An 18,640-nucleotide genomic window follows, 5' to 3' on the forward strand; every position below is an offset into this window, starting at 1 on the left:
AGATGCTGAATACCATTTGCCAGGAATGCTGGAGGGAATTCAGGTTTTTGATGAGCAACTAGAAAATTCCATGTAACAGATTCAGTAATTTTAAAAAAAAATTTCGTAAGAAATTTTGGACTTTTCCTGTTTCTACTGTTGTCATTGTTGTTTTGTTTATAGCTAATTTCTTGAAATGTTTCTCAAATTATTTATGTCACGTCTTGAGAAATAATGCTTAGGACTGTGCTATATAGCTTCAATTACCTTCACTTGTGTAGAATTTAGGTGCTGAAAATATGGACTGTGAACTAGGTAGATAGTGGGTAGATCTGGCAGGAGGATAGTGAAGAAGACATTTGCTTTTAGCTCTTATGTTCCTGAATTAAAATATACATGTATATATATATATATATATATATATACACACACACACATATATGTGTATATATACACACACATACATTCACAATACTTTATTATTTTTATTTAAAGATTAAAATTATAAGGCTTAAAGAGACTTCTATTACTTCAACTTTCCCAGACTAGGGGGAGAATGCTGTTCCTTGGTTTCAAACGTTCCACTTCTGACCTGTGACAAGCCTACTAGTGCCAGCAACATCATCATTGACCATGTTTATGGATACTTTATTCTTATAACATGGAAATCTTTGTAAGTTCTTTCCAGATATTGTCTCTTACAGGTAGCATTCGACTTTGTAACTTAGCTTGAGATGCCACACCTTTCACAAGAAGGATCAGCAAAGTACTTGCAAAAAACTAAAACACTAATCCAACAGCAAGATGGTCAGAAGTTGTTCTGATGTGTTCTAAGTGCTTTTCCAAAGAAGAATGAGAACCAATATTTAAATAGAGAGGAAAGGGGTAGCTGATGCAATAAAGCTGGTGAAATCAGAAAGAGCATCCAAGAAGACCTCAATATTGTTAGACTTTTTAAGCAGTGAGAGCTATGTAGAAATCCTTCTGTGAACCATAGAAATAATAAATGCTGAGCCCTTTGGAACATAATCTCAATCAGCAAGATGCCACTGCCGTCCAGATTTCCTCACAGGGCCCTGCTAAGTCCATGCCAAAACTAGCAGTGAATTTCTCCCTTCTAATCTCCCCTAATGCCTTATTTGATTATTGTCACTGCTCTCTGACCATGCACTGTCCCTCCAGACTCTCATTCCCCAACTGAGTCAGTCAGAGGAGGATAAATGTCCACTGGGACATACTCTAAGACCCCCAACCACCTTGTTCCACGTGAAAGGACAGAGTGGAGAGTGAAGAGATCAAGGGGAACCCTCCACGTTTAGCTGGCAACCTTTTCATCTTCATCTACTGGATTACTGGCTGGACCCAAACAAGAAGGGCTATGAGTGGTCCCGGAGAGCGCTCGAGTTAACTGGAAAAGGGGAACTGGCTGGCAGGAGGAGAAGGCAGGAGGAGGGCGAGCTGGGCATCTCAGTGCACTGCAGGATGGTGTCGCCTCTGCCCTGGCTATACATTGTTCTCTGGTAAGACTTTGTTTTCTGACTTTTCCTTTTAGCTCCAAGCAAGGGCAAGCATGCATCCACTGGGTGACTTCTATACCAAATCATAGATGCAACCTGGATGGCATGGCTCATCTCTATGGTGGGGTAGACAGGGCTGGAATGAACAGCCTATTTTCTCTGAGGCTGGGAGGGAGGATCACTGACTGTCTACTCACAGGGTAGAAAATGCCCTAGGGAAACTTGAAGATGAAGGAAACTTCTATTCCAAAAACATCAGTCGGATCCTGGACAACTTGCTTGAAGGCTACGACAATCGGCTGCGACCGGGATTTGGAGGTAAGAGGCAAGCCCTTCCCAGACTATGTGTGACATACGCGCCCTTCTCCCCCTTGCTGCCAGTCCCGGGCCCAGAGCGGGAAGTCGCGGGGCAGTGGGGTTGGGGCCCGGGCATCCAGTCTCCCTCCCTCCCACAACTCCTGACCTTATACGTGAGTCATCGGAACTCTCTAAGCCTCCACTTTCTCCACAGTGGTGGGGTGCATAAACAGTGCTTGTCTCATAGGGTGTGCGAGTGTAAACGACATTCTCCATATAAAACACAGTTTTAAGCATTTGATTCATTAAAGCTGTCACTAAACAATTATTATTGTAGTTGTTAGAATACTAACCCAGTTTTCTTTCCTTCCTTACACTTTGCAATTTGGCCAGAATAAATTCAAAATAATGCAACTAGTCTGAGTTTTTAAGAGTTGAAAAACCAAAGGACCCTTGCTACTGGGATTACTCTAGGATGGGTTGTAGATTCTGGCTGAGAGAAGGGACTTCGTGAAACAGTCGTTCCATTCAACCCCCTTAACGTCGTTGATGATAAATGTTCCTTTGGGCTAATTTCAGGTGCTGTCACTGAAGTCAAAACAGACATTTACGTGACAAGTTTTGGGCCCGTGTCAGACGTGGAGATGGTGAGTGAGCTCAGAGTGAGGAGAGTAATTTTGCTTAAAGGAGGAAAGGACTGAGTCCCAGGACAAATGATAATGGACATTGTTACCAAACTTGGCTCCAGATCTAAAAGCAGTATATGCACTCATGCTGGGAAGGAATGGCCATTAGAGCAGATTATTGGCCAAATCTCCTTCACATTTCACTAAAGGCTCTGCTTGAACATGAATCTGAGGAGACTTTTTAAGATGATATCCTCTCTTCTGTTAACACATCGAGCGCCGATTCTTCCTTACAAAGAGAAGATTCTCCCCCATCTTTACGAAGTTTTAGGAAATTTATGGAGGTGTAAAAAAATAAGAAAAATGGAATGCCATGTAAGAGTATAATGAGAAGACCTATTAAACATAAAATGTGGCTGTTTGGGCAGTGCCCCTTCTCAGTACGTTATTAAAACAGTAAAGGGGGTCCTTTGGAAAGACTAATGCATTCCACCTTTTATGTTTGCAAATGGATCAGTAGGTGTTCTGGAAACTCTGTTCCAGGTACAGATGGCTGTAGGATTCGTAAGAGGGTATTTATAGTAAGTGGCAGTAAAAAACTGAACCAGTTTTTTAGAACAAAGTGTACCATGATATTCTTTCATGTTTCTCAAGTAGTGTGTCCCCCTAGAAATAAAATATAAATACTAAAACTGAGGAAAAACAGAACTCTTTAAAGTGGTACTTTAAATGTACTAGGGGGGTGTAATTCTAGATGAACAGTTATTAGAGACTTTCATTTTCTGCTCTTTGATCTGAGAATATAAGCAGAAAAGAAAGGAATAGAAATGTAATAAGGGGGAAAGGAGTAAAAAGGGGGAGAAAGGAAAGGAGAAAAGAGTAAGAAAAAATAACAAGGAAGAGGGGCAGAAACTAAGGAGCACTTTAGGAGATAAATGTCTGAAGAGATGAGAGAAAGGAGTCAGCATTTCTTCAGATTCCTCAACAATTTAACTATCAATTTTTTCATTTGAGCATGACTCACACTAAGAAGAAATAATCATAACTATGTTCTACTGTCACATTGAAATCTGGGGACACTTAGACCTTTATTTTATGCGTGTGTCACTTTTTTAAGTGTATTTATACAAGAGAGGCTTGTTATAGCCTGGATCACCATTATATGGATATATTGTATGTCAAATTATATTTTTAAAATATAATCACCACTTGCAGTAATAGTCTCATAAAGAAACATATAAAGGATACAAAGCAATTCTTTGCAATATTTTGACATAATTATAAGTTGCTATTTATCACTGACTTTTGCAAAGGCCTTTATCATAATACTTAAGTTCTTAATGTTATTTCATAAAAGCCACAAATTAAAACATAATTTTGATTATGCATACTTAAATGAAGCTCTGTTTGAGTAATCATGATAATGTTTGCTTTTATGTTCTCTGAGAACTATATAAAATAATTATGATGTGCAGACAAAGTATGCTTATCAAGTCAAGTTTCTCAATCCTTGGAACTGTACTAAATGGCACTGCATTGCTCAGATATACATTTGAAGGTAAACAAGTTGCTAAGAGGAATGATTGTACTAATTGATGGTAGGAAGGTCAACACAAAACCTAGATTAAATCTTATATTTTTATTCTAAATTAAAGGAGAAATCAGTAGGTCAGTAGATAGAGACATGGATTACTGATAGAAAAAAGGAAGAATGTTGAAGGTGAACATGGAGAAGGGAGGTTTATACAATATCAACACTATTGTCTATAATAATATTATAATCTTACAGTGTGAAAAGTAATAATTCACTGGTTATAGTTCTCCTGATATGCTATTGTCATAAAAAGTTGCTTTATTTCATAAATTTTAGTATTGAGTATGTAAGCTAGTGAATAAACTATTCTTAATAAACCATCTACCCAGCATGCGTGAATATTTTACTTTCTCTTAGGAGTACACGATGGACGTTTTTTTCCGCCAGACTTGGACCGATGAGAGGTTGAAGTTTGGGGGGCCAACTGAGATTTTGAGTTTGAATAACCTGATGGTCAGTAAAATCTGGACACCTGACACTTTTTTCAGGAATGGCAAAAAATCAATTGCTCACAACATGACAACACCTAATAAACTCTTCCGAATAATGCAGAATGGAACCGTTCTCTACACCATGAGGTGAGGCTTCCCCAGGTCTTTGTCCTCTGCTCACAGGATTTGTCCATCATACTAACTCAGAACCACTTATTTCAATGTTCCTTAGGCTCACCATCAACGCTGACTGTCCTATGAAACTGGTTAACTTTCCTATGGATGGGCATGCGTGTCCGCTCAAATTTGGCAGTTGTAAGTGACCCAATGCTTCTGAGAGTTAAATAATGTATTCAAAATACATAATTATTTGGTTTTAGTCATGTTAGAAAGCAAAAGAGAAGTTCTACTCTGATATTCTCTGTATAATTCCTGTAATTAACTTACTTAATCATGTCTGTCAATCTTATGCATAGAGGTTTTGGTCACCAGGATTAAAGAAAAGTATTTTTAAAAATTTATGCTTGTATTTTCTTTTCATAATGGACAAGATTTGCTTTGAAAGAAAAAAAAACACAACTAGCCAGATTTACTGCAATTTGTTTAAAAAATTCAGATGCTTACCCCAAAAGTGAAATCATATATACATGGAAAAAAGGACCACTTTACTCAGTGGAAGTCCCGGAAGAATCCTCAAGTCTCCTTCAGTATGATCTGATTGGACAAACAGTATCTACTGAGACAATTAAATCTAACACAGGTAAGAATTAAACCAACATGTGAATGGAATCCTACAAGGTGACTCCAGTGCACATTTTCAAAATATCTATTTGTTTTTCCTCTGCATTAGCCTTCCTCAGCTAAACTTGAAGTTTTAAAGTGATGAGTAGCTTTAAGATGGATTTTGCAACCATGTGCATATATAAGGATTTGTATAGCCTTGGAGTGAGTAGTTTTGTATGTATGTGACACAAAGAACTCCACAGAAAACAATAGGCTGATGCATTTATCATCTGCTGATCGACTAACCTTGTCATACGTTGAAAAATGTCTTTGCTTGTTTTCTTCCTACACATATTAATTTAAGGATCTGTAAGATTTATTTCTAACTGCACTCTTTTGCACATTGTCAACAGCAATAATACTGACATACCTGTCTTCCAACAGGTGAATACGTAATAATGACAGTTTATTTCCACTTGCAAAGGAAGATGGGCTACTTCATGATACAGATCTATACTCCTTGCATTATGACAGTCATTCTTTCCCAAGTGTCTTTCTGGATTAATAAGGAGTCTGTTCCAGCCAGAACTGTCTTTGGTATGCTTCACTCTTTGGGCTCTCCTTTCCATCATCCTCCAGCTCACATTCCTTGTGTATTTCAAGGGGAATATTCGCACCAGTGAACTTTTTCAATCCGCAAAGGAAATAAACTCCTATCTCATTCAGACACATGTTTCATATGAAGTAACCTTCATCTTATCACAACTTGTGTGGTGAATCAACAAAAGATTTGTCTCAGCAAGAATTCTGGCTGGTTTCCTATGACTTTCATGTGCCCTATTTTGGAGAATTTCTTATCTCAATTTGCTTTCTCATAACTAGAAAAAGCAGAAAATTTAAAATGACATGTAACTCAATGAAAACAAAAGCTAAGATACTGAACCCATGAATACATAGAATATATCTCCCTTTTATTAGGTAGGATTATAAAAAATTTGCCATTTTTTAGGTCTAAAAATAGTTAAATATCACTAATTTCCTGTTGTTCAGCCTGAATATTTAGTTACATTTATGCTATATAGAATCACTAACAGTGTGACGGAACAAAATGAAAAAAGAAAAAGAGCTATAACAGAAAATATCTTCTGTAACAAAGCTCAATTTTTTTCTCAGCTTTCATGATTCTAAGTTTACAAGTTCATAGGGAAGACCTAAGTTTAATTGAAATCTCAGATGAATTCTGACTTTTTAATTTACCATAGTAAAACAGATTTCTTTCTGTAAAGAATATTTAGATAATGTTGCTAATCATCTTTGGATTATATAAATCCTCCAAGACAGAAAACTGCTGCAAGATGAGTGATGAAATTATTTTCTTGTGATTAAATATTTTATCTTAAAACCAATCTAGAGATTAAAATATTGTGAAATTTAATTTTGTATTTATCATCTATACAAATACTTATTAATATGATGAAATATTATATCAGCATTAAATATGATCGGAAGTTCAAGATTGTATTACTCATGTAATAGTAATTTACTATTATATTATTATTGTTAAACTAAATCACTTCAAAAAATAACTTTTTGAGCAACTACAATATATGCAAGGTATTGAAAGATACAAAAATATGAATGCTTATGATAATAATTGTGAACAATTAAAATAATAAAATAACAAAAATTACATTTGTAACTGAAATCTTCTCCAAGAAGTTCCCATTTAAGCCTGTTATTCGATTGCAAATGCTAATACTGCATTTATTATTTTGTTTGGTTTTAGGAATCACCACTGTTTTAACCATGACCACTTTAAGCATCAGTGCCCGGCACTCCTTGCCAAAAGTGTCTTATGCAACCGCCATGGATTGGTTCATAGCTGTTTGCTTTGCTTTCGTCTTCTCTGCTCTTATTGAGTTTGCTGCTGTCAACTACTTTACCAATCTTCAGACACAAAAGACCAAACGGAAGGTGCAGATTGCAGCCTCACCCCCAGTGACAATAGCAAAAGCAACTGAACCCCTGGAAGCTGAGATTGTTTTGGTAATTGTTTACTTTTCTAATGTTACCCACACTGTATAGGAGAAGGCAGCCTGAATAGTTACTGCAAACAGCTAGATAGTCCAAAAGTAATATTAGTAATAAAGTTATGTAATTTTGGTTCCAAGGCCAACTTCTCCAACTTCACAGGAAAAAGCCAAGCAACAGTCCTTCATTTATCTTTGCTCTAAACTTTTGGTATTCCTCTTTCATCATCCTCACTAGTACTGGCAGATTCCAAGTTCTCAGAGGAGACAAGAAAATCCTCAGCCTTTAGATGTTTCCTTTGAACGGGTTCCCATATACCAACTAGGGAGAATAAAGTTAAAAAGAAAGAAAAAAACGCTCCTAATGAAGCTCCAGAGTCTGAAGGAAACAAACAGGGACTCCTATGAAAAACTTTTGTTAGATATCTGCTTGTTGCTTTAATACAGAAGGGCAAGATGTGTATATTAGATTCTGTGAATGCTGAGTCATAAGCCAAGTTTTTGATTCACATGAAAACATTCTCATGTTCACATTCGTGTTATTTGTATATAACATGCATATTTTATGTATATTAATTTTTGCAAAGACTTAATCAGTGAAAAATACCTATAAAATTAAGTTTAGATTTGTGGTGACTAAATGCTGGTCCCCAAAGCATTTTTTAATAAAAAACAAATGATAGCATTAATAATTCAAGGGTCATAAATGTGCCCTCAAATTTCAATTATGTACATGAATAAATTCTCACAATTAAGTTGCATGTACTGCTTAAAAAAAGGATTGCAGAATTGATTGACAAGTATACATTTTTACTTCAATAACAAACTCCAAACTGTAGCTCTTGAAAAAAGGAAAATTTTGCTCTGCAAAATCAAGTAATGCAGACAGTTTGAACTGGAAATTTCTTTATAATTGATCAATTCTCACAAATATTTCCAAGTCAAAAAACCAGTTAATCCTTCCTTAAATTTTATGATAAAAATTATAACACTATATGTATTTTATTTTCCAAATACTGAGATATTTATTGGCTTTAAAAGATCATTGTTATTGAAACTTTTCTCTTTGATAAACTAAGAAACTTGTTTGAGAATTTGCATTTTCTCCAAATGATAAGACCAGTCCATGATAAGTGGCAATTCATCATTTAAAGATTTTTTTCCTTAAATTAGACCTCATTAAAAAAGAAGTCTGCCATCCAGTAATCCAGTCAAATTACACTTGAAAATAAAAAAAAAAAAAGAGAGACTCAGAGAAGGGAAACATTAATCACTTAGAAAAACTAGGAATTGATTCCAGAAATCCTAATATTCACAACTATACAGAGGCTGACACTCTGACTTCCCCAGCACTTTCTCAGAGACTGAACTATATGAAAGAGTACATACCACTGGGTAAAAAAAAAAAAAAAAAATTTCTCTGAATGTAGGTAAGGTGATTTCCAAAATTCTTTCATTTAATGATGCTTGGGAGGTGCTAGTGGTAAAGAAACCACCTGCCAATGCGGGAGACACCAGAGATGTGGGTTTGATCCCTGGGCTGGGAAGATCCCCTGGAGGAGGAAGTGGCACCCCACTCCAGTATTCTTCCTTGGGAAATATTATGGACAGAGGAGCCTGGCAGGCTACAGTCCATCAAGTTGCAAAGAGTTTGACATGACTCAGCACACACACATCCCCACACATGTGTTTTCAAAGGTCACAAAAATATAAATTTATAACAAAATACGTTAATCTGAAGACCTAGTTCAAATGAGTTGAAAATTCTATTTTTCACAAAAGATAAATTCCAAGTTTTTTTTGAGAATTATCTTGTTTGTAAAAACATGTGATTATGTTACAACCTGTCTGTACTTACATAGACACATAACTATTATATTGCCCAAAGGTCATATATTAACATATATCTAGAAAGGAAGAAGAACTAGTATTAATCAAAATACCACTTAACAGTGCCTTATTTGACAAGTACAGTAAAAATAAGAGGAGAAATTCATGAGAAAAAGGGTAAAATGTGATTTTGAATATAGTCATTGATCAGATATCGAGACAAAAGGAAAGACCAACTTCCTTACTTCAATGTTTTAAAAATATGGATTACTGAGAAGGATATGATTTCAAATCCTTGGAGAAAGAACAGAGTTATCATTCCCTAAGTCTATTATTTTAAAGGTATAATTTATTAATAAGATGGAATTTAAGATCTCAGTTCTTCATATAGACTATCTTCTAATAGTTCTAAAATAGTAACATAAAATTAGGCTGTCCTTCGGGAACTTGTATCAAAAAATTGGATTCAAATCATCTCAAAATACTTTTTTCCTTGCAAGTTGACTTTTTTTTCCTATGAAAAATTATATTTCTGAACCTGGCTCCATTTAAAATATTTCAAGGCAATGAAAAGGAGACTTTTGTTTCTGAAAGGCTAAGTATAAAAATAAAAACCAAAAGTAACCAAACCTAACAATATAAACCTTGTAAGCATCAAGAAATAAATACAGATGATTGCATAGAACATGTACATTTTATTTATGTCAAAACTTGGCAATTGCCTTTTATAATATAGAGGAACAAACATAAATTATATATTTGGAATTTATACAGCACAATGGTATATTATGATTACAAGGTCATTTTTTCTTTCAAATACCATGACATTTAAAAATGCCTATTCAGTTGTAATCAAAATAACATTATTTGGGTAAGTTGGACATTGAAATAGCAAACCAATATGGCAAAGCTGAAATGAGATTAAGTGCTTGGATAGTTCATGTGATTCTAAATTGTATGTTTTAAAGTGCACATTGCTTTTCACAGGAAACTGGTTAGAATGAATGTGAAAACTTTATCGCTTTGAATTTGACCTTGAAATTTATAATAATGATAAAGAAATTCAGACATTTAAAATCTAGTACTCATACCTGAAGAGACTAAATCTTCAGAAGTGTTCTACAGATTAATAATCTTTCTGCTGTTAAGGCATTTGGAAGTGGAGACTTTATATTTTTAGATTTTGAGAAGAAATTGTCCCGTGCTTCTTCCCTGCTTATATGGTATCTTTCCATGTTGTTTTTATATGGTATGCTATTTTGGCATTAGAAAGTACTCCTGTATTTATGCTTCAGAATTTATTATTTGTCTAGGGTGTACTTATTTTGTAGATAAGACTGAGTTCAGACTCTGATCTCTTTTGGAATGTTTGCCTAGTATTCTTTTTATTTTAAACATTTAAGTCCTCACCACCAAGTTCTTAAGAATGAATCCTCTGCCACACTACTCAACACATCCAATGTGACTTCTCTTTTTCATGGCAGGTGTGATGTTTTTTCACAAATTATCTATAAAGTTGACCAAAATTTAATTAGTTGAGAGAATAACTGTGTTTATGTTGATTACATGGTTTATTTTTCTTGTCACCTGACACCAGTTTATTGAGTACCTATGTGTTCAAATTATTCATACCACAAGCATTTGTTAAGTGCCTTTATCTGTAGACCCTTTGTAGAACGTTGAGAATTCATTAGTAAGCAGCACTGATATAGCCTCTTCTGTCATGGAACTGCCCATCAAGCAGGAAGAGAGGGAAATCAAGGAGCCTTGACAATGCACTGTGATAAACGTTGTGGTTACAGATGTATATGAGCTGAAGAAGGGCCATGCAAGCGTATTCGCTCAGTCTGGAGGGGGTGATTCTGGAGGAAGTGGTGCCTGTGTTGAGAATAGAAAGATGAGCCTGGCCCTGATCTAGAGACACTAAGTCAGTTATTAGCAACTTGGGCACAGAAAGGGAAGTAAGACATATTGTCCTTTCTGTACTCTTTTTCAAGGTTGAAACATCTGCTGGGCCATAACCATGCTGCCCTTCAACCGTGCAGAGAAATATGAAGCATAGATTTACCTCCCCTGTTCCTAATGTTGCTGAGATTTCTTAGAGTACTATCATTGCTCCAAAGAATTAGCAGTTGAATTAAGCAATCAGAGACTCTGAGCACCAGGAAGACCCTTCCCCATGGTAGCACCATCATATGACTTACAGAGAGGGTTCGGTGGGTCAGATGAGAAGTGTAGGCAATTAGCGCTTTCCCTATACCTTCCATCAAATCCCCATCCAGTATTCCTTTTAGGACCCTTCAAACATTTCAGTGTGGTCTTCAGACATGTCTCCAGCACCACTGACCTACCAGATTGCTACCAATAAGCTGTTTCTCTATAGATATTCTGGAATTGTCTCTGCTCCCAGTTCTACCAGCTGTAAATGCAAGGACATTTGACAGAGTTTGTTTTCTCCATAATTATTAATACTATCATTTAAAAAACTCTCAAATACTAAATGTTTTAAAAACTATGTTCTCTTGCTTTTGGCGCCCCAGTTAAAAGCAATTGCTTTGTTTGCCCTAGAGTAATGCGGCCCTGGTTGGAATATCTCCCCTAGGGGGTAACCCATTGCTCCCTCCTCTTTAATATATTAGACTCACTGAATATTGTATCAAAATTGCTCTTAGTACTTCCAAAATGCCTTATGCCGATACCAAATAACTGACTCTCACAATGTCCAGTTTGACTCCAAGTACCTTAGCAATATGGCGTTACTTAAAACAAAGCAGTGCTCTAAAAATACCAGAAGCAGGATGGCACCGAGCAGCAGGGGAGCCCTGGAAAAATTCAAAACCACAGGTGTTCCACTCAAAACAGTGACAGCCCCAAGCTGAGCCCTCATCTGGACTCTGACAAAAGCCGATTTTACCATCAACTGAAGCTGCCGAGCTTACAATAGGGCAGGCAGAATCTGATGCAAACCTGTAGCTTGAATGGCTTGCAAAATTGGCTTTCTTTTCATTTTAGAAATTCAATGTGATTCTTCTAAATTTTAGACGTCCAGTCTCTATACTGCCGATTTCTAATTATCCAGGAACTGATTATCCTGCATATGCGTTATTCAGCTCTCTGGCATTTCCTTGAGAACCTTGTATTTGTTGCCTGCTAGAAACCTCCCAGGCGGCACTAGTGGTAAAAAACCCACCTGCCAATGCAGGAGACATAAAAGATGTGGGTTCAATCCCTGAATCAGGAAGATCCCCTGGAGGAGGGCATGACAACCCACCCCAGTGTTCTTGCCTGGAGATTCCCGTGGACAGAGAAGCCTGGCAGGCTACAGTTCATAGGGTCACAAAGAGTCGGACATGACTGAAGTGACTTAGTATAGCCCCAGCCATCGTTGTACAATGAGACAGTGTAATTCTAAACCAGTGATGCTCAACGGTGGGTGTCCCCAGAGGATGTATGTCATGATACAAGGACATTTTTGGTTGTCAAAACTCTGAGGATGTGGGTGTTAAAGGTATCTTATGGATAAAGGACAAGGATGCTACTCAACATCCCATGATGTACAGGACAGTCCCCACAACTAAGAAGTACCAATATATCAGTAACTTTGTGGCTAAGAAACAACCATGCCCTAAACCCTAAAGCTGATAGAAGGAAAAAGAGTACTTATTAAGATTATGCTCTTAGCAGTGGTCCCCAACATTTTTGGCACCAGGAACTGATTTCATGGAAGATAATATTTCCATGAACTGGGGTTGGGGGATGGTTTTGGGAAGATTTAAGCACATTACATTCAATGTGCACTTTATTTCTAATCTATTGCTGCCTCTCATCTGACAGGGGTCCCCAAGCTCTCTGTGGCCCAGAGCTTGGGGACCACTACTCTTAGGCATCTAAGAGGGATTGAATTCAAGTGCTACCATTTATTACTTGTGTGAGCTTCCTGCTTATACCTTCATTGGCTCATCTCTAAAACAAAATATTATTGCATTAGAGATTCTTTCTAGGAATAAGCAAAATAATGCAGGCAGAGTGTCAGGTAGTGCTTGTAAATGGCAAGTGTTTAGATATGGTTCCTATGTGCATGCCTGTGTGCTAAGTTGCTTCAGTTGTGTCCAACTCTTTGTGACCCTTTGGACTGTAGCCCACCAGGATCCTCCATCCACGGGGATTCTCCAGGCAAGAATATTGGAGTGAGTTGCTATGCCCTCCTCCAGGGGATCTTCCTGATGCAGGGATCAAACCACGTCTCTTATGTCTGCTACATTGGCAGGCAAGTTCTTTACCACTAGTGCCACCTGGGAAACATGGTACTTATAATGTAATATAAACAATATGCCAAAATACAATGTAAAATAATCATGAAATATTTTGTTCCCGTCTCTTTGCCTGAAAACTCTTCTAAGTCTCAGAAAATGTTTAAATTTTCATTCATTTATTGATTTAGCATATGCTTATGAAGCATTCACTGTGTTCTATGCACTGGCTAGGCAGTTTGGAGTACTTACACATGAAAATAATATGCCCTCTACCATTAACAAAGATGTCTACATTAAGATTTCAAGTCAGGAAGGGGGATAAAGCACAACAGAAGTAATGTTTACAGGGAAGATATGATAGCAAGAAGAGTTGTAACAGCTAAGTAGGCAGGAAGGATATAATGAAGAGACATTTTCTTTCTCAAGTTCTTAAAGAAAGGGAAAAAAATCCTTACAGATGAAATAATTATTGTCTCTAACTTTAAAGATGGAAACTTTAAGCTTAGGGAGAATCTATGACTCCTTTGCCATGTCTAAGTCATGCAACAGCTAAGTAGTGAATGTGGAATTGCAGACTAGGGCTTTCTGACTCTGTTGCCCTCTAATTTCTAAGCAACCCTCCATAGAGACTGCCTGGGGAAGCAGATGAGGAAAGGAAGGATTCTATCATAGGAGATGTTTAATTCCAAGCTAATGCTATTATGCATAAATTTTTCATGCATTAGGTCTTGAATGATCTTGCTTAACTCTGAACAAGGGCTATTTGGCAATCCTCATTAAGTCATTTGTGACACTGTGACATGCCAAGAGATTGACAAATGCCTTCTCCCCACATCTCCAAGAGAGCGAGATAAAACAATACCTTATGTTTTTATGCTAGATTATAATTTACACTTTTTCATCTCAATGAACTTGTTCATGTCTTCCCTATTTCTCCCTTAAAAAGAAAGAAACATAGGTGACAGACAGACAATGCATGCTATTAAAAATCAAGACAGGTTTAGAAAGAAGATCCGCTCTAAAGCCTTGCAGAAAATTTATTAGAGTAAAATATTTTAATGTTATATATATCTGGAAGGAGGAGAACTCTTTTTAAAGATTAAACAGTGACACATTTTGATCTTTCAGGTGGAGAACATTTTGATAACATATATAATAGTTAAAAATTCAAATTAAAATTTGGGGAACAAGATAGAAAGCTTTGGCTGACAATGCTATGTTTATCTTCTAAGACAGGCAGCATGTATTAAGACTGAAATACCACTACACTGGTCCTATCCACACACTATTGGTGACCCTCGGCACAGTTGTCCTCAGTTGTCACATTTTTTTCAGTTGTTTAACAATTTATTTGTAAAATAGACTAACAAGACAGCTGTGTACAACGCCAGATATTATACCCATATATCAATAACTAGATTTAAAATTGTATATTACAGATGTAGGCACTGAAAAGAAAGAATGATCAATAAGGGCACCAGAAATGAAAGGAGGTTCCAGTAAGAAAGTGAAGCTTAAAATTGACTTTGAGGAATGAATAGAATTTATGAAAGGAGAGTGACAATGGTTTATAAAGCAAAGAATCAAAGAAGGTTGTCACGTATTTTTAATAGAAAATGTCACTTATTTCCTATTCAAGATCAGTAGACTGGGCAATCTTCTATTTGAAACTCTCTTCACCCTCCAATACCTTTGATTTATTTATTTCTGTCCACAGTGCCTAGCCCAATATCTGGTCAACAGATAACAAGTAAAGATATTCTTTGCTTGAAATTCACATGGTCACGTCAAATCAGACTTCACAAGGATTTATTCTTGCTTTTGGTAAAGAAACAGGGTTTACTATGGCCCCCAAAAGCACAGTGGGCTTGATGATTCTGTGATGACTATTACTATTTAGATGTTCAGCAACACCCATGACAAATCAAAAGCAAACTTCAGGAGTAGAGAGAGAAGAGGTTCTTGGGGTTGATGTTTTCCCAGAGTCCAAGTGTGCCCGCATCGGCGGGGCGTTCCGGTCCTGTGGTTCCATGAGCACGGGGAGCGGCCGCCTCATGCCGTAGCCACGGGGCTGCCGTCTAAGCCACGGGAGTCTGTCCGTGTCAATAACACACCCTGCCAGGCAGCAAAGTGGCGATTTTGCTGCCAGAGAGGAACCAGGCAGTTTTACAAGAGCAGGGATAATGTACAGCGTGTGTGTGAAGGCAGGGACTCAGCAAGGACAACCCAGCCACAAGGAGAGTGATTATTACAGGCTGCATACAAGAAAAAGTGAGAATCCAAGGAAGTCCCCCTAGTCTCCACCATTTTGAAAGGTGTCTAAAGTAAACATAATTAGTCTCTGAAGCAGGCTCGATAGTTTACAGTAAAGAAGAGAAGATGCTGGGATATAGCAAGCACTGAGATTAACCACGGTGGTTTATTACTGGCTGTGAAAGTGTGGGTGAAGCAGTTCCCACATCTAGATCTCAGCCTCTCATCTGTTACTCAATGCACTGAATATCCCTTTCAAGACTGGAATTGGTTGTCCTCTGATTTCAGTGGAATAGAAAAGCTAATGATAGAAAAGAACATCTAATAATTCTGAGGTTAGTAAATCTATCATTTCTGGTAATTTAAGATGGAAGGAGACAGTAGAGAAGTTCTGAATAGGAAGCAGAAAGCTCACAATACAGAACTCTGGACCAAGAGGCAGTCATATTTTGAGGGAAGAATAGTAAGGGTATTTCTACTTTGGCCTGGCTTTTGATGTACATCAGCACTTTGAAATTTTTTTGCTATTGTTCATACCTCAGTTGATTCAAATTTATGAATGTGTGAAGATTAGGCTGTAAGCTGGGAACATGCCTAGAAGAATGTTATCATTTAACTGAGCTGTTATTTTATGGTATTAACTAATTGCCAACATACTCCAAAATGAAATTCCCTGTCATCGTGACGTTCCCTCTCATTGCCTATACACATTGCCATATAGGTTTATGCATAACTGGGGTAGTGAGTGGATAAACCCTTATAACCTGGCTTAGCTCTTCCTAATAGTACAATACTCAACACAGTTCCTGGGACATGGATCATGCTTGGCATCAATTGCTGATACATAAAATTATAGGATATTAAGTGAAATTCACTCAGTCATGTATGACTCTTTGAGACCCCATGGACTATACAGTCCATGGAATTCTCCAGGCAAGAATACTGGAGTGGGTAGCCTATCCCTTCTCCAGGGGATCTTCCTGACCCAGGAATCCAACCAGGGTCTGCTGAATTGCAGGCAGGTTCTTTACCAACTGAGCTACCAGTGGCTATTAGTAAATCAATGTTTTTAGAATTTGTTTTACCACCTTTCTGGAAAAGTAGCACCATCAAATATTATTAAGAATCTGATGACACTGCCCTGGTGATCCAGTGGTTGGGACTGTGCCTTCCAATTCATTGCAGGTGCAGGGGGTGCAGGTTCAATCCTTAATCAGGAAGCTAAGATCCCACATGCCTCATGGCCAAAAAAGCTAAACATAAAACAGAAGCAATATTGTAACAAATTCAATAAAGACTTTAAAAATGGTCCACTTCAAAAAAAGAAAAAAGAATTTGCTGGTACTTTAACTTATATGATAGAAAGAAAGAGAAAGAAAGTGAAGTTGCTCAGTTATTTCCGACTCTTTGTCACCCCATGGACTGTAGCCTTCCAGGATCCTACATCCATGGGATTTTCCAGGCAAGAGTACTGGAGTGGGTTGCCATTTCCTTCTCCAGGGGATCTTCCTGACCCAGGGATCAAACCTTGGTCTCCCACATTGCAGGGAGACTCTTTACCATCTGAGCCACAAGGGAAGCTCAATTTATATAATAAGAGTCAGCAAATAGCTGTCAATGATGATGAAATGAATGAGTGATGTCTGTTCCTTTACCTAAGTAGAATATATATGTATATTTTTCTCTACAGCATCCTGATTCGAAGTACCATCTGAAGAAAAGAATCACATCTCTGACACTGCCAATAGTTCCATCCCCTGAGGCCAGCAAAGTCCTCACAAGAGCTCCCATCTTACAGTCAACACCTGTAACTCCCCCACCCCTCTCTCCAACCTTTGGAGGTACCAGTAAAATAGACCAGTATTCTCGGATTCTCTTCCCAGTTGCATTTGCAGGATTCAACCTTGTATACTGGATAGTTTATCTTTCCAAAGATACAATGGAAGTGAGCAACAGTGTGGAATAGCTTGCAGCCATAATAACCTGTATTCTGTAAGTTCTCATTTTCTGAATTTTTAAAAATAGCAATGGGACTTGTATAGTTGCTTTTCTGAACATGAAATCAAAATTGAAATCTCTAACATATAACTTTGAGTAAGCCTGTATGGGCAGAAAAGCAGTAATGTTACTCTTCACAATTGGAAGGTGAAGGTTGCTAAAGAATATGACTTTTCTGTACATTAGAGACAACTTTATAAAAGGATATAATGGATTCTGGATGAATTTGCCAATCTTTGTCCTTCATTGTTCAATATTTTAATTGTCACTGTGAATAACATTTGCCACAAAGCAGATAAAAGAAGAAATGCTGACACTTCTAAAGGTTGCCTTAAAATATAATTATTTTGGCTTAGTTCTGAAGAGAACAAAATATAAATAGTCTAAATATTTATCAGTAGGTTAATACCAGCATGTTGGAGGCCTTTATGCTAGTAAAATGGCTTTCAGGGGCATTGTAAAGCCTGCATTGAGCTTCGCCGTTTGTTTTAAACCTTGCTGTGCTATTTTACGTCAATAAAGTATGTTGTTTTTATACATATGAATTATACATAGACCATAAACTCTATATGCATTGTATATAGCTTCAGTTGGACTGCAGTACAGTGTTGTTTTATCTCATTAAGCTCTTCTTTTAAAATAATATGTTCCTCATAATTCCATGAAGTGGTAGAAGGCTTGTTGATTATGACTGTTCTTATATCTCATATTCTTTATCCTTCTAAGTGTATCACTAAACAAAACAATAATAAACATGGTTCTCTGGATCTGTTTAACAATGCTCAGAAGAGTTTCCTCAAGTATGGGGAAAGGAAGTGGTTACCTCCTCAGCGTCAGTGTCCCTCGGGATTCTGAGAGGTAGAAAATATTAGTAGCAGACATGGTCATCCCGTTCTTAAAAAAAAAAAAATGTGAGTTTGTATTGCAGTAGTCAAACCTTCATCTCCTTTCTGCTCACTCAACACGCTTTCTGTTCTAAGATAAATAGGGTCTGAATGGTGACTATAGTTGATAACACTGTATCGTATAATTGAAATTTGCTAAGAGAACAGAAATTAAATGCTTTCACCAAAAAAAGTAAATACATGAGATGATGGATATGTTAATTA

The 18,640-nt window shown here is 37.1% G+C and overlaps 1 protein-coding gene across 1 annotated transcript; it reads left to right on the forward strand.

The window, feature by feature from the left end:
• The first annotated feature begins 1,036 nt into the window (after positions 1–1,036).
• Positions 1,037–18,298, forward strand: GABRA6 (gamma-aminobutyric acid type A receptor subunit alpha6). The gene is made up of 9 exons (XM_020901412.2): positions 1,037–1,499; positions 1,696–1,814; positions 2,373–2,440; positions 4,371–4,591; positions 4,677–4,759; positions 5,061–5,204; positions 5,612–5,764; positions 6,954–7,213; positions 17,224–18,298. The coding sequence occupies exons 1-9, from the start codon at positions 1,462–1,464 to the stop codon at positions 17,497–17,499; spliced, it is 1,362 nt and encodes a 453-aa protein (XP_020757071.2). The 5' UTR covers positions 1,037–1,461; the 3' UTR covers positions 17,500–18,298.
• Positions 18,299–18,640: the final 342 nt, after the last annotated feature.

Source organism: Odocoileus virginianus, chromosome 3, assembly GCF_023699985.2.
Source record: "Odocoileus virginianus isolate 20LAN1187 ecotype Illinois chromosome 3, Ovbor_1.2, whole genome shotgun sequence".
Classification (NCBI taxonomy): Eukaryota; Metazoa; Chordata; class Mammalia; order Artiodactyla; family Cervidae; genus Odocoileus; species Odocoileus virginianus.